Source organism: Microplitis mediator, chromosome 9 (assembly GCF_029852145.1).
Source record: "Microplitis mediator isolate UGA2020A chromosome 9, iyMicMedi2.1, whole genome shotgun sequence".
NCBI classification, from domain to species: domain Eukaryota; kingdom Metazoa; phylum Arthropoda; class Insecta; order Hymenoptera; family Braconidae; genus Microplitis; species Microplitis mediator.
In genome coordinates, this window is record NC_079977.1 from 3,476,960 (window position 1) to 3,492,257 (window position 15,298).

At 36.5% G+C, this 15,298-nt stretch overlaps 2 protein-coding genes across 2 annotated transcripts; both read left to right on the forward strand.

Moving 5' to 3' along the window:
- The first annotated feature begins 1,497 nt into the window (after window positions 1-1,497).
- LOC130674317 (mediator of RNA polymerase II transcription subunit 1) lies at window positions 1,498-11,222 on the forward strand. Its single transcript, XM_057479612.1, has 4 exons — window positions 1,498-1,665; window positions 1,814-1,959; window positions 2,061-2,194; window positions 3,761-11,222. The coding sequence occupies exons 1-4, from the start codon at window positions 1,635-1,637 to the stop codon at window positions 9,132-9,134; spliced, it is 5,685 nt and encodes a 1,894-aa protein (XP_057335595.1). The 5' UTR covers window positions 1,498-1,634; the 3' UTR covers window positions 9,135-11,222.
- Window positions 11,223-13,277: 2,055 nt separating this feature from the next.
- On the forward strand, window positions 13,278-15,282 carry LOC130674853 (ATP-dependent DNA helicase PIF1). Its single transcript, XM_057480286.1, has one exon. It carries the CDS (start codon window positions 13,417-13,419, stop codon window positions 15,280-15,282), a length of 1,866 nt encoding a protein of 621 aa, XP_057336269.1. The 5' UTR covers window positions 13,278-13,416.
- The last annotated feature ends 16 nt before the right edge of the window (window positions 15,283-15,298 follow it).

Below are 15,298 nucleotides of genomic sequence, written 5' to 3' on the forward strand. Positions count from 1 at the left end.
TCGCGTCTAGTTGGCGCCACTACGCGTCGCTGTAATCGTCGTTCAAATTTTTGCTAAAGTGGGGGAGGGGTAGTCGAATAAATCGCAAAATCGATTGTTTTGTAATCAACTGACGGTTCGATAGCGGCAGTTAGTATCATCAACAATGGCAGTAGTGGTCCAGATTCTTCTTTACGTTTGAATTATAACGCCATTGCGGTTGTCGTGTAATTATCCATAAAATTTGTTGCTCATAGTTATTGTTTAATTAAAATACGCAGTGTTTGTGAAATTTAAATTGTGCAAAGTGTCTCTGGTGTCGTTAAGTGTTGAGTGTTCAGTGGTAGTGTAAAGTGTTGATGATGGCTGATGCTGATACCTTCCAAGTTCCTGAGCAAAATCATCTGGCATCGTCTGGTGGGAAATAGCAGTTAAGTGACGTTTTTTTAGCTGCAGTACACTTGGATCAATTTAATTTAAAACTCCAAGTGTATTAGGACACTCTTCTGCATATTATTTCCCCGCCAAAGTTTGTTCAAACACTCAAGTGTTTTTTTTTTAATATTTTAAATATTTCTATGATATTCCGCTGCCATTTCATTTTGACTTACGATTTTTAATTTTTCTCTAGTTTCTAATAATTTATTTTTCGACTATTTAAATTTACCGCGCGAGTAATAAGAATAATTAACAAATTATTAATGAAAAATAAGAAATTCAAAGCTTATTTTTTAGTCAACTTAATATAATTATTGACACAAATAAATTTTAATGAAAATACTAAATTTCAATTTTGAAATTTCGCGCCGTTGGCGCTACTGCGCGTCGCTGTACTCAACGTTCAAATTTTTGCTCAAGTGTAGTCCAGATCTTTTTTTACATTTAAATTAAATTACAATATCGCAGTTAAGTCGTGTAAAATTGTGCAGTGATTGTAAAATTTATCTTTTATTAATTTAAATTGTGCAAAGTGTGGTGTAGTTAAGTGTTTGGTGCTAGTGTAAAGTGTTAAGTGTTCAGTTTGAGTGTAAAGTGTTGCGAATCGCCGATGCTGATACCTTCCAAATTCCTGAGAAAAATCATCTGGCATCGTCTGGTGGGAAATAGCAGTCAAGTGACGTTTTTTTAGCTGCAATGCACTTGGAACAATTTAATTTAAATCTCCAAGTGCAAGGACACCCTTCTGCGTATTATTTCCCGCCAAGGTTTGTTCAAACACTCACGTGTTTTTTTTTAATATTTCAAATATTTTTCTATCATATTCTGCCGCCATTTTATTTTGACACGAATTTTAATTTGTCTCCAATTTTGAATAATTCATTTTTCAAATATTCAAATTTACCGCGCAAGTAGTAATAGTAATTAATAAATTAATTACTTGAACAAATACACCAGCGATCTTTTTTTTTCACATTTGAATTTTCCCGCTTTTACACTTGAAAAAAAATGGCGCCAATTTAGTTCTTATGCTGGCTCTCAGAGTCCACTTGAGTTGCGCTTTTGTAAATCCAAAAAAGCACGTCAGTTTCGCCCCCGTTAAAAGACACACAGAAGTTTATAGTGGTTATGGGTGTTAGGCCATATATTTATTAAAAATTTATATATTTTTAAAGTACATTTATTATAAATAAAAGAAAGTTGTGTATTGTGGACCCATGGATACGGCCAATGGCCAGAAGCCTCTCAGTAAGTAAACTTTTTTTTTTCTTCTAATTAAACTTCTAGATAAAAAAAAAATTATCGATAATTACAGTAATGAAGGTTAAGTACTGGCACTTATTTTATGTAATCTATTAGTTCATATATTATATTAATATTGTAATTATTAAATCAGGTGGACAATTGTCCACTGGAGGAGGCACTGGCATGGATAAAAACAAAGAATGGCAAATGGAATTACTTATGGAGAAACTGAGATCTAAATCATCAGCATTTAAAAGTCTGGTTGAAACGGCTAAAAATCTGCGTATGGCGATGCTGGTAAAATTTTTTCCTTTTTTTTTTTTATTCAGTCTGTGGTTTATTTTGTTTTGTTTATTTTAGTTTTTGATAGTAAAATAAAACTTGTAATTTAATTACAGGATAAGAGATTTGTAATTGATAGTGTTGAGAAAAGTCAGTTGCAAAAATGTTTGGACACTTTACAACATTCTATAAAAGTTACATCACTTCAGTCAATGGTAGAAAGACTGGAAAGTCTTTCAAGACAACTTGGGTAAGTTTTTTTTTTGGTGAAATATTAATTGGGAGTTAGCAGACAATTAGTAATTTATGGATTTTTTTTTTTAAAGAAATTATTAAGGTAAAAGTCCCATTACCCGGTTACTTTTTAGGGGTGAGAGTAAAGTCAACATAAATTAGGAAATTAAATGATAATTTTTTGTTTGGAATGTAATGGAACATTTTAAAATAATAACTCGTGAAATTTACGGGTGGGTAGAGATGAGTAATAGGATTTTGTGATGGAAAATATACTGGAAGGAAGAATGACTTTTAGAAATTTTGTAGTTTCTGGTTAGAAGAAATTATGCTGTTGGAAATTGGGAATCTTACATTTTTTTAGAGGAAAACTTTTGGGATTTTATTAAAAATTATTTTATTAATCGAAAAAATATGAGCTGAGTTTAAGAAATTATTTTTTTTGATACCGTAAATAAATTTATATTTTCTTATCAAGAAAATTATCCTTAAATATGGAATTAGTGTGATAATTTTTATTGATTTAAGGTAAAAGTTCCATTACCCGGTTACTTTTTAGGGGAGTGAGATTAAAGTCAACATAAATTGGGAAATTAAATGAAAAATCATTTTTTTTTATAGTTATTTTTTGTAGTTTTAAATATTGCAATAAAATTAAAATTTAAAGAATAATCTTGATAATTAATTATTATTAATTTTAAAAATAACCGCGTTGAGTGAACCCATAGTCGCTCACTAAAAGTTATGATGTCCCATTACTCGACCAACACATGGCCCTATACGCGCTCAGAGACAATATCAATTGAACTGTCATAAGTTTATTCACAAGGAGAATTATTTATAAAATATATCACTTTATTTTATTCTCACAAATTTAAAATATATATTTAATAACATATATTTATAACAATTATTAAATAATTTAACGCAGACTAAAATTAAATCTAACGAACGAACGTTAAAGTAAAAAATGTCCGGCTCTAAGCGATTTTTAAAACAGTCAGTTAATTTAAATTTATAATAAATTATAAAATACTTTGATACGTCATATTATATATATTTATAATCACAAATAATTATTTATCAACGATCATTTTTTTACTTAAATTTTTTTTTATAAAAATTATAAAAACGCATTAATCAGTTAAAGTGAGCGACTGATGGCACTGATCGGGTTTAGGCTCTTTTACCTCAAATTAATTTCCTTTAATTAAATTATAAAGATTGCAAAGTTTGAAATAAGTAATTTGGGTCTTAAATAAACTTAATTTAAATAGACGTCAATATGTCGCATCAATAAATCATGAAATTTGAGATTTGAGATGTCAACTTTTGAAATTTTTTAGGTTTCGTAAATAAATTTATTTTTAAATGAATTTTAATTCTGAGAAAAAATTGAGGGGAAGTAGAATAAATTTTGAAAAATATGCACATATATATAAAATATTTTTTCAATAATTTATCGTTTTTAAAAAAATCCTCAAATTATTAAAACGTCGGCTAACTCCAGTATCACAAATCATAACAAAATTTATTAATTTCTTTCATCATCATTAATTATAACTTTTTTCCAAACATCTAGTTTAAAATTCATGATGTCCGGGCCCTCAGGAACAGAACTCTTCATATCATCCGACATGTTCTACCTAGAAGTCCTCATCGAGCCTTCAGGTATCGTCAAAGACGTCAAAATCCACCACGAAGGTAAAACCGAACAGCAAAGTTGCGAAGAACTAGTGTCCTGTTTATCCCGCGGCGACTTTGTCGATTTCACCGCCCAGTTAGAAGGACTGGCATCAATCTATCAGTTGAACGCCGACAAAAAAGTCAAGTGCAAAGCCTTCAGTGCGCTGCAGTCTCTGGAAGCAGACCTCGGCGGTCTAGCCCAGTTGCAAACTTTCATAAAAGAATCATTCAACATCGTCCACAAAAGTCCCGTCGGCATATTGGAGCGCCGCAAAGGCGGTCACCCCATGAAACTGACTTACTTCGTATCCCCATACGATCTAATAGACCCAGAAAATCGGACCATCGAACCACTGAGCCCCGAGACGGTGATAGCCCGCAAAATAGGACATTACGTCACAGTATGCCTCGAAAGTTCAACGTCCCACAAATTACCAACGACCAGTATCCTGACCGTCAATCGCACGTCGTCAGGAAAAAATTCTCCATCATACGCACCGCTGACCAGTTCAAATTCCTCATTACTGACCGCATGTTTTGTCTTAAAATTACCAAAAAAAATGCCAGTCTGCCTGGAACTGATAAACCGAATCCAAAAAATAACCGAGATGGAGTGCACTGACGTGTCATCACCGCAGCCACTGCTGAGTCTAATTGTCCAGCATGCAAGCGATGGGCAATTGGACTGTCGCAATAACCGCGGTCTGTACGTGACATTACCAGATCAGCAGCACTGTTATTTTATGACCGAGACGAAAAGTATGAAGGGTGTTCTGGTCGGCAGCATTCCGTTCACTCATCCAGCGCACGTACCACAAATCCTATCAAGTCTACGTCAGCAGGCGTTATTCAATACCTTGATAACGAGCTGCGTTCGTGCTATGGCGCGTCATGAATTAGAACAGACGACAATCATCGAAGTAAGTGCGCTGTCATGGCAGCACGTGTCTGTAAGTCTCGAGCATCCGTTCGAAGAGACTCTGGCTACGGCGGAGTTGGATCTGACGGACATATCAGCCCTGAAATGTAAACTGTACGGTGTCAGCATGACCAATACCGAGCAAACTTCCGAAATAGTTAGCAAAGTATTACAGAGGTGCCTTAGTATCCCAGTGACGATGCGCGCGTTGATTAAAATATGGGAGGGTCGGAATACTTTACCCAAAGGTATCGCGTCGAGTAACAACGGAGGCAATGGCAGCAGTGGGAACAGTAATCCTGGTAACGGAATGACAAATGGCGGTAATTACAACGTCAATTTGTCACGCGAGAACGGACATGACGGTTCGATTATTTCGGACTTTACAAATGGAGATAAAATAAAAACCGAGCCCAATTGCAATGGCAATGGCAGCAATGGATTGAATAGACAGAATGTAACAATGTCGTTGTCGTCGTCGTCGTCGGCTTCGTCAACGTCATCACAATCATCATCAACATCACAGCAGCAGTCTTTTTTAGATGCCGGAACGGAGAATAGTATCGGGTTCCCGTCGTTTTCCGGCCAATCCGATACATCGGTTACATTGAATCCATTGAAATTAAGCGCGTTGTTGAATCAGCAGGCTAAGACAACGATAACGTCACCAGGTACTGCCACGACGACATTATCTACATCAGCTTTAACGTCAACCCCATCAGTGTCGGTGACAGCCTCAATAACGTCGCCCGTTGAACGTAAAAAAACACGGAAGCGCAAAACAGCTGATGGCATCTGGCGCAGTCCGAAAAATAAAAATGATAACAATAATGACAGCAATGAAATACTGGTTGAAAGTTCGAGTTCTGATTCTACTCCGCTCGGAACACCAACCTCGCGGGATAACGCCAACGGGACGCGCACGCCGACACCAACGTCGGCTGTCAATCTCGTCACTGGTCTAGATCTTTCGAGTCTTGATACTGATATCGCTGCTGCTGCTGGGGGTAGTGGTGGAGATACCAGAAGCTCCACGGATTATGATATTGAAAATGAAACGGATGTCATGGAAGTGGTCCATGATTTGCCGGATGACTACAACGAAGTAATGAAACGCGAACGCAAGTCGCGGAAAAGTCGCGATGACAAGAAAAGTCCAAACATTTTTGTTGATGAAAATAACAAAAGTACTTTGGTACCACCGTCAGTCAGTATTACGCCGATATCGAGTGCCAGTGGGACTAGTGGTGCTGGTAGTGCTGGTGGCAACAGCAGTAATTCAGGTAACACTGGGAGTAACAACAGCAGCATCGTCCAGCAAACACCGAATTACAATTCCGTACTGACGGGTATGGGTTTGGATCGTCGGCCTGGTATTGAAATAATTCCGATATCATCATCGACTCAAGCGAACTTGCCGAGTTCGATAACAATCACGCCGATCACCGGCGCGACGATAAAACCGATACCTAGTGACGAGAGACGCGATCGCAAGAGCAATAAGACGTCTGATGACAAAACGCGGATGGATAAAAAACGAAAGCGTAAAAGAGACGACAGTCCGATGGGTCCACCGGATAAATTGCCGCATAAACAGTCGCAGGATCCACTGTCGAAGCCTGTGTCCGTCAGTATCAAGCCAACGGAATCCCAGTCTGCGGGTGGTAGCAGCAGTGGTGGGAATGGCAGCGGAAGTGGATCTCGTCCGTCATCACCGGCAACTACTCTGCGTAAATTAAATCCGTCACCAACGCACACAAGTCCTCTGGCACTTGTTGGCAAGTCATCGCCGACATTGAGACAGTCGTCGTCTATTTCTGGGACCGGTACATCAGCTGCTGTCAGCACGACCACCAGCAAATCAATGCCGAGTCCTAAACATTCTCCTGTTTACAACAGTCCGAAACATTCTTCCACTGGTATTCCAGTTAACGTAAGTCCTAAACATGGAACTTCGTCACCAAAGCATGGAAGCACCACCAGCTCAGGCAAACCCAGCATGTCTGCTTTGAAATCAGCAGCCAACAATTCGCCGACTTGCGGCAACAAAAACAGCGACTCCAGTTCATCTAAATCGAAGTCATCGAGTAAAGAAACGCGTGACAAAGACAAAGACCGCAAGAATTCATCATCAACGTCATCAGCATCTGGATCAGGTTCTTCAGCATCAACGTCAGCAACAACCGGACTCACTTTTACTGGCAATTCTGGCCAAAGTCCTAAGACGAAGTCCAGTAAATTAAAATCTGTTGAATTATTACCTAACGCTGGAGAACCACCGCCTGCTACATCCGGTGGCAGCACTCCGCCGTCTGGTAGTGGGGGCGGAGCTGGCAGCAGTGGCGCTGGCACTGATGTCAGTAAATCTGCTCAGCAAGCGAGGAATCGCAAGGGTTCGCTCAGTGCTGTGATTGATAAATTAAAAAATAATGCGCAGCATGTCACTGATGACCCTGGTAATAATGGCAGCGGTGGCAGTGGCAGCAGCAGCGGAAGTGGTGGCGGGAGCAAAACACCGGGGTCAAGTGAATCGGGACAGAAAGAACGACCTGGTACATCATCAGCAAAAGGCGAAGGCAAAAGCGCTGGCAAAAGTAGTCCAGTTGACGCCAAAAATTCAACTGAGTACATGGTCAAGCACAGCTCCGATGGTATGAAAATAACGATAAATAAAACGCGCGCTAAAGATTCCAAGACAGGAAACATGAAAGTGTCGTCTAGTGTAGGAGTTGGATCAGCTGGATCTTCTGCAGTCTCTTCATCTTCATCAGCACCATCAGCATCCTCATCATCATCAGGCAACGGGTCACCCAAAACACACACGGGATTGAAACCTGGTGTAAATTCGGGACCAGCGTCGAAAAAACCCCAGTCGCAGTCATCATCGAAAGCTTCTGGGCAGCAGAGTTTGAATGTCGGGAATAAAATGAGCGCGTCGGGTCAAAGAACGTCAATTAAATCTGGATCTGGGTCTAGTTCCAGTGTCTTGACTAAAAGCAACACGAAAGCATCAACTGGTTCTCCGAAGATGTCAAGTTCAGGTGCTACGGACTTAAGCAGACGCGATAAACCAGCGCGCATTCCTAAGTCCAGTGATAAAAGCAGCTCTAGCTCCGGAACCGGAACAACTGGATCCAGTGGGAGTAATTTATTTAGCGTTAAATCGGACGTCAGAAAAGCCAGTCCGTCCCCATTGAGAGAAGAAAGTGAAAGTGAACGCGCATTTAAAATTCTTGCCGCGCACACGTCAATGACAAGTGTTTCAAATTACCCGCCACTTGTTGAAGGTCTTATGAAACAACTTGACACTAATTTTCAAATTCCAAAATTATCTGCGCGCGCCAATGCCTCCAGTGAGTCGGATAAAAAGTCATCTGACAAATTGACATCCGTAGGAATTGTCGCTGATCAAACTAGTAGTAAGGATTCGTTGTCATCAAAAGATCAGAAAAATTTGACAGCATCCAGTAATCAAAAATCGTCATCAGATATTTTGGATTCAAATTCCATAAGACGTGACATCGTCCAAGCAAAGCCAGACAATTTATCAACAACAGCACTGCCGATGTTGAATTTGACCGCCGCGATGGATCCATCGCTGATTTTACCATCGTCTTCATCATCAACAGCAATCAGTAGCGCACATGAAGACACGCCGACAAATTTGTCAATGCAGTCATCAGACAACGACGCGCGTGATTGCAAAGATTTATCGATCACTCGATCCAGCTCTCAATTTATAAAAACCCTGCCGTCAATCGCCGGCCCTGGTTCTGTTACTGAAGACTCTGCTATAAGTGTCGATACCACGGACTCCAAGTCGACATTTCCGTCAATAAATTCGAGTACCGCTGCCACGAGCTCGGAAAGTCTGAACTTGTGCACAAAACCAGCAGATGTTGCTCTGAATAAATACAATAAATTGGACGAGCGCAAAGTCATTGACAGCAAGACTAGTGGGAGAACGTCAACGCCACCTTTGACGTCATCGAGCGCAGCGGGTGTTGATGTCACGAACGTGAAAGCTGGAGGTCAGCTAGAAGTCGGGGAAATGCTGCTGGATTTTTCTACACCTAAAGATATCAGTAAAATAACGAACGTTCCAGGTATTGCTGATAGATCGATTAATTTACAATCAGTTTCGGTTTGTAGGAATACGCCGCCACCCCCGCCTCCACCTCCGCCACCACCACCACCTGCCTTCCCACCCAGTCCTTCGGTTAGTGTTCATATTGTTAAGAGTCCGGCACCTTCTCCGAGAGTTATTCCTCCGTCTCCTCACTCTGTTCCCTCTCCTTGTATTACTGATGATGAACTCATGGATGAGGCTCTTATGGGTTTGGGTAAATGATTACTAAATGCACTGCGTTGTTGGTTTATTTATAAAATCAGTAACACGCAGGCAGTAGGCAGATTATTTATATAACAATTATTATTATTATTACTATAGATAATTATTTTTTAATTAATTAATATTTGACGTACGTACACAGGAAAAAATAATTTCTTGGTGCAAAAAAATTTTTGTATTGTGGAGTGAAAAAAAAATTTCTTAGGACCAGAAATAAATTATTGTCGTAAGAAAAATTTTCTTGGCTCAAATAAAACTTTTAGCTTTCAATTCGTAATGCGAAAAATTTTTTGAGCCGAGAAAATATTTCTTAGGACCAGAAAAAAATTATTGTCGTAAACATTTTTTTCTTGGCTCAAAAATTTTTTTCTTGACTTGAAAATTTTTTTCTTGGCTCAAAAAAATTTTTACTTTCAATTCGTAATACAAAAAATTTTTTGAGCCGAGAAAATACTTCTTAGGACCAGAAAAAAATTATTGTAAGAAAAATTTTCTTGGCTCAAAAACTTTACGTCTTCAATTTTGAATGAAAAAAATTTTTTAGGACCGGTAGAAATTTTCTTGGAGTAAGTAAAAAATTTTTGCACCGAGAAATCTATTTTTTCTGTGTATAGTCGAACTCCATTAACTCGGAACTTCCCCTGAATCTTGACCCCCACTTCGAGCTACGCTCCCATCCGCTGTATCACTCATGTGATGTAAGAGCGCATGCGTTAAAATTGACTTTTTAAAAGAGGGGGCATCCGTTAACTCGAAAATTTCCGCTCCTCCGTAGACTAAATGTCCGAGTTAATGGAGTTCGACTGTACATAAATTTAAAAAAAAAATTGATATTTTTATGCGTTATAAAAGTTGTCTGTTTTAAGGCTAAACCATGACTTGGGTATAGATTTAACGTTCGTGGATTTATTGCAATGTAAATTATCTAATTGTATTGTACATTAAATTTATTTATTTATTTCACTCTTTTTTTTACATCGGGGTAAATAATAATAGTATATTACACACCTAGAGAGGAAAGTAGGCCATTTTAACCCGCGTGTAATTGTCTACTCGAGTCGAAGGTGACGATGGCGAACACTAATTTCCTTGGTGTGTATTATTTTTCATTAGATCTGAACCTGAAAGTTTAAATTCTTGTTGGCGGGAAGATGGCGCATGCGCTAATTTTCATCAATTGATTTTTCTAAAAAAAAAAACGACTTTCTTCCCACTAAACAGGGCAGAAATTTAAACTTCCGGCGCAGGTAAACTAGATCCTGGTGTTTAAGCTCTAAATTTAAATGCAGATTATAATAGAGAGAGTGCGGCATAGAATAAAATTTTATTTAAAAATTATTCTGACGAACTTACCCTCATCTTCATCTGAAATCGTCGTTTAATTTCTTGTCACGCGCTGCACTATTGAGTATGAGTATAAACTTCTTCCAGAGAGAGAATGAACCTCGAGTCGCCCCCACTACCAATTATTTATAAACTGCGCATGCGTAAAAATAAGTGGGGGGAAAGTTTAGTGAGCAGAGCACCCAGAGTGGGAGTAAGAACCGAAGACGACTGAGGTAGACTTTGGTGGGGACGATTTTCGAACAAAAACAAAAAAAATCATGATTTCTTTTTTTCTTTACTATATCCGTATATATTTAACATCACATATAATTAAATTATCGTAAATAAAAAAATTATTTTTTAAATATTTTTGAAAACGTTCTTTCTTCGTTTAATAATTAGATATAAATAAACTGCCTTATATTTAATATATGTACTGTAATTCGGGTGTAGTCAATTATTTTTATGATACTGAAGTTAGCAGACGTCAAATAATTTTTGGATTTTATTTTAGACAGTAAATTATAAGAAAAAAAAAATTTGAAAAAATTGCACCTGTAGTTTTTTAAATTCTCTACAAGTGTATATTTTTATTTTTGTTTTTTTTTTTGATTGATTTGTTGAAAAAAAAAATCCAAAGATTTTTAATTATCTGCTAACTTCAGGATTATCTTATTTTTTTATACTTTTTCATAACTTAATTTTTTTTTTTCAACTGAATAAAAAAAAATTCATGGGAACATGAAAATTACATTAAAAAATAGCGACTATTTTAATTTAAGCAAAAATTTATATGGAAATTATTTTTTTATGATTTTCAATAAAACCTAATAATTGTAATATTTCAATTAATTTTTGAGAATTAATTGTTTATATTATAAAATAAAAAAAAAAACGTTTCGTGGGTTCTTGCCAATAGAGCTTGTACAAAAAAATTTAAATTTAAATTTAAAAAATTATAAATACTGCCTAGTTGATTAAAACTAATTAACGAATAAATTGATAGATATTAAAAGAAAATAATAATAATAATGATAATTAAATTAGAAATAAAAACGGATGAATGGTAAATGTTATAAATGTAAATTAAAATATATTATTGAAATAAATTTAATATAATATTAATTATTAATTAACAATAATAGTAATTATAATTTTAATTATTACAATAATAAATTATATTGTATAGAAAATTAGCATAAAAAAATGGTTTATGTATACATTGTATATATGCATAATCTGTTATATTATTAAGATTATGACGTATGATTTATATATATATAAATATTATATTTATCAAAAAATCGCTATAATAAATATATATAAACTTGTTTTAAAAATAATTATGTCTTTATTTATTCTTTACTTCATATATAACAAATATCCCTGATTAAAAATACTCATTGAAAAGTATTGAAAATTATTAAAATTCTTTTCAATCCATACGGAGATTTTGAACAATATTAAATGGAATTGAAATTTCGATCATTTGAATACTTTCTAATTCTTATAATGGAATTCAAAAGTATTGAAAAGAATTAAATCTTTCATCATTTTAGAAAAAGATTCAGAAAAATTTGAAAATGTGGATTCATTTTAATTTATTTGAATTCAAGTCAGAACTCGAAATATGGAACTATTTTAGTATTGAGAAAGATTCAGAAAAATTGAAAATTCTCAATTTCTTTAAATTCTTTTCAATCCTACACCCGATCCAAAATATGGAACTATTTTGGTACTGAGAAGGATCAGAAAGATTGGAAAATGTCAATTCATTTTAATTTATTTAAATTCAAGTCATAATTGAAAATATGGAACTATTTTGGTATTGAGGGAAATTCATAAAGATTAAAAACTGTTAATTAATTTGAATTTTTTTCAATCCCACACGTGACCCGAAATGTGAAATTATTTTGTTATTGAGAAGTATTCAGAAAGATTTAAAATGTCAATTCATTTGAATCTTTTTCAATCCAACTCTCAACACGAAATATGGAACTATTTTGGTATTGAGGAAGATTTTGAAAGATTGAAAACTGTCAATTTATTCGAATTTTTTTCAATGCTACTCGTAACCCTAAAATTCGAAACTTTTTTGTTATTGACGAGGGTTCAGGAAGATTTAAAATATCAATTTATTCGAATCTTTTTCAATTCTTTGGAAGTTTAGAAATTCTTATATTATTTTTAGATTCAATACAATTGAAAAGTATTAATTTTATGTCCAGATGAAAACCTTGTGGTATAGGAAGTACTCAAAAGTATTCAATTCTCATTTTTTTCAATATTTTTCAATGAGTATTTTTAATCAGGCATATAAATTTTATTATTAATTAATTACACACAATTCCCAATTTTTTTCGCGCATTGGAAAATGCTCTGGCTCTGGTTAAAAATAATAGCGCGAAAATTCAAATAAATTTTTTTTTTAAGTTTTAATATTTTGGCGCCATTGTATTAAACTAGACCTAGAGCTTGCTTATTTTCAAATGTACACCTTAATATTTAAATGTATATCATATTTATCAAAAAATCGCTATAGCAAATATATAACAATTATAGAAAATGTTTTTTTAAATTAATTACAAAAAATGTCGAATTTTTTCCGCACATTTGGAAATGCTCTGGCTCTGGTTAAAAATAATGGCGCGAAAATGTTAAAATTTGAAAATTCAAAATTTTTTTAAATTTTTTATTTGAAAAATTAGAATTTATCACCTACCACCCGGATGTGACCGCGCTAACTTTAAAAATGTTTAATCGGCGCGCACGCGCATAAAAAAACCGCGCACTTTTGATTTCTATTCCAGTGTCAGGAACTTCCTAAGTCATAACGGTAAACAAAACCGTAACCTCAAACCTTAAGTGTCAGTGCAATCAGTTTTACAACAAAGTTGGGTCTATTTAAACAATAATCAGATGTAAATAATAAAATATCTAGTTTTCCAAATAAATAATGGAGTCTGAAGGTTGTTTCTTAAATAGTACAGCAGTCTTAGAATGGACAAATGTATCAGGAACAACCACTCGAAAAGTGAATTACAAATCAGCACAATTGCGGCTCATCAGAAACAACCTCCGTCAAATGCTTGTCCAGGTCCAAGCCGAGAAGTCGAACACAACTTTCAAATTATTGATACGTGGTGTCAATGTTCTGAATCGTTTTATGCACGAAGGTAAGGCGACAATTAAATTCAACGAAGAACGATGTACACTTTTTATTTCCAACGCACCTGCAGCTCAGCTCACGTCGTTTTTAAAAACAATTTTCGTTAAAATGACCGGCCAACCCGAGGCCAAAGTCACTTCCCTGAAGCAGCACTTGGCCGCTAACGTAAATTTAGGCGGCGTCCAAGACATCAGTCCAGCCACAGCTGGAGAAATAAAAGCCGCCAAAGAAAAAGCTCTGACTGTTGCTGCGTCACGTAAAACAGTGACGACACCGTCACCAAGTAACGTCCGGAAACGTAAGTTACTAAACTCAGAAAACGGCATTAAAGTACCAGTTGCTAAAAAATTGTACAGCAATCCAACAGTCAGTGAATTGACTGAAGAACAAACCCAAGTATTGGAAGCAGTATTACGCGGGAATAATATTTTTTTTACTGGTTCCGCTGGTACGGGGAAGTCTTATCTACTCAAGAGAATAATCGGAGAATTGCCACCAGACGTAACGACAATTACCGCAAGTACTGGAGTCGCTGCTTGTCATATTGGCGGGATAACTCTCCATCAGTTTGCAGGGATTGGTTTGGGGAACGGTACCTTGGAACGATGTTACCAACTGGCCGCGCGTCCGTCTGTTGCTGCGGTCTGGCGCAAAACGAAGCACCTGATCATCGACGAAATTTCAATGGTCGACGGCGACTTGTTCGACAGAATTGAAGCCGTCGCCAGGCATATCCGTAGAAACGACAAACCCTTCGGCGGGATCCAGTTGATTTTGTGCGGGGATTTTTTCCAATTGCCGCCGGTTAAAAAAAACGATGCAATGAAATTTTGCTTCGAAAGCAAAGTCTGGGACAGTTGCATCAACTGCAACTTCGAGCTGCAAACTGTCCATCGGCAGAAGGACCAGACGTTCGTTAAGCTGCTGAACAGTATAAGGATCGGGCGGGTCACTGATGAGATAAAGGAAATTCTCAAGGCAACGGCCAAGCAGAAGATTGAAAAAGACGGGATTTTAGCAACGAGACTCTGCTCCCATGTGAAGGAAGCTGACGAAATTAACGAGTCGCAGCTGGAAAAACTTGAAGGAGTTACTAAACATTACGTTGCTCAGGATTCAGACGAATCCATGACCAAGACACTGGACCAGCAGCTGTCGGTACCTGGAAAATTGACATTAAAAATCGGCGCGCAAGTGATGCTGCTAAAAAATATAAATATTGTCAATGGACTAGTCAATGGAGCGCGGGGTGTAGTCATAAGATTTGATGACGAGATTCCGGTTGTTCAGTTTTGTTCTGGTGAAATTTATCCAGCGAAATCTGAAAAGTGGATGCTGAAGATGGCCAATGGAAGTTTTATTCATCGCAAGCAGATTCCGTTGAAACTTGCCTGGGCTTTTTCAATTCACAAGAGCCAAGGACTGACGTTAGACTGCGTCGAGATGAACCTCAGCAACGTTTTTGACGCCGGGCAATCCTACGTCGCGCTGTCGCGGGCTCAAAGTCTCGGCGCTCTGAGGGTTTTGGATTTTAATGAAAAGCAAGTATGGGTCAGCACGAATGTGCTGGAGTTTTACAAAAAGTTTAGACGAAATTTGCACAACATGAAAATATTCGCGCTAGGAAAATCTGGGAAAACCAAAAGAAAATAATAGACATTTAATTGTA

Coding starts and splice junctions, on each gene's coding strand:
- LOC130674853 (XM_057480286.1), top strand. CDS start 13,417: ATGGAGTCTGAAGGTTGTTTCTTAAATAGTACAGCAGTCTTAGAATGG.
- LOC130674317 (XM_057479612.1), top strand. CDS start 1,635: ATGGATACGGCCAATGGCCAGAAGCCTCTCA. Junction 1,666..1,813: donor CAATGGCCAGAAGCCTCTCA/GTAAGTAAACTT, acceptor TTATTAAATCAG/GTGGACAATTGTCCACTGGA. Junction 1,960..2,060: donor ATCTGCGTATGGCGATGCTG/GTAAAATTTTTT, acceptor ATTTAATTACAG/GATAAGAGATTTGTAATTGA.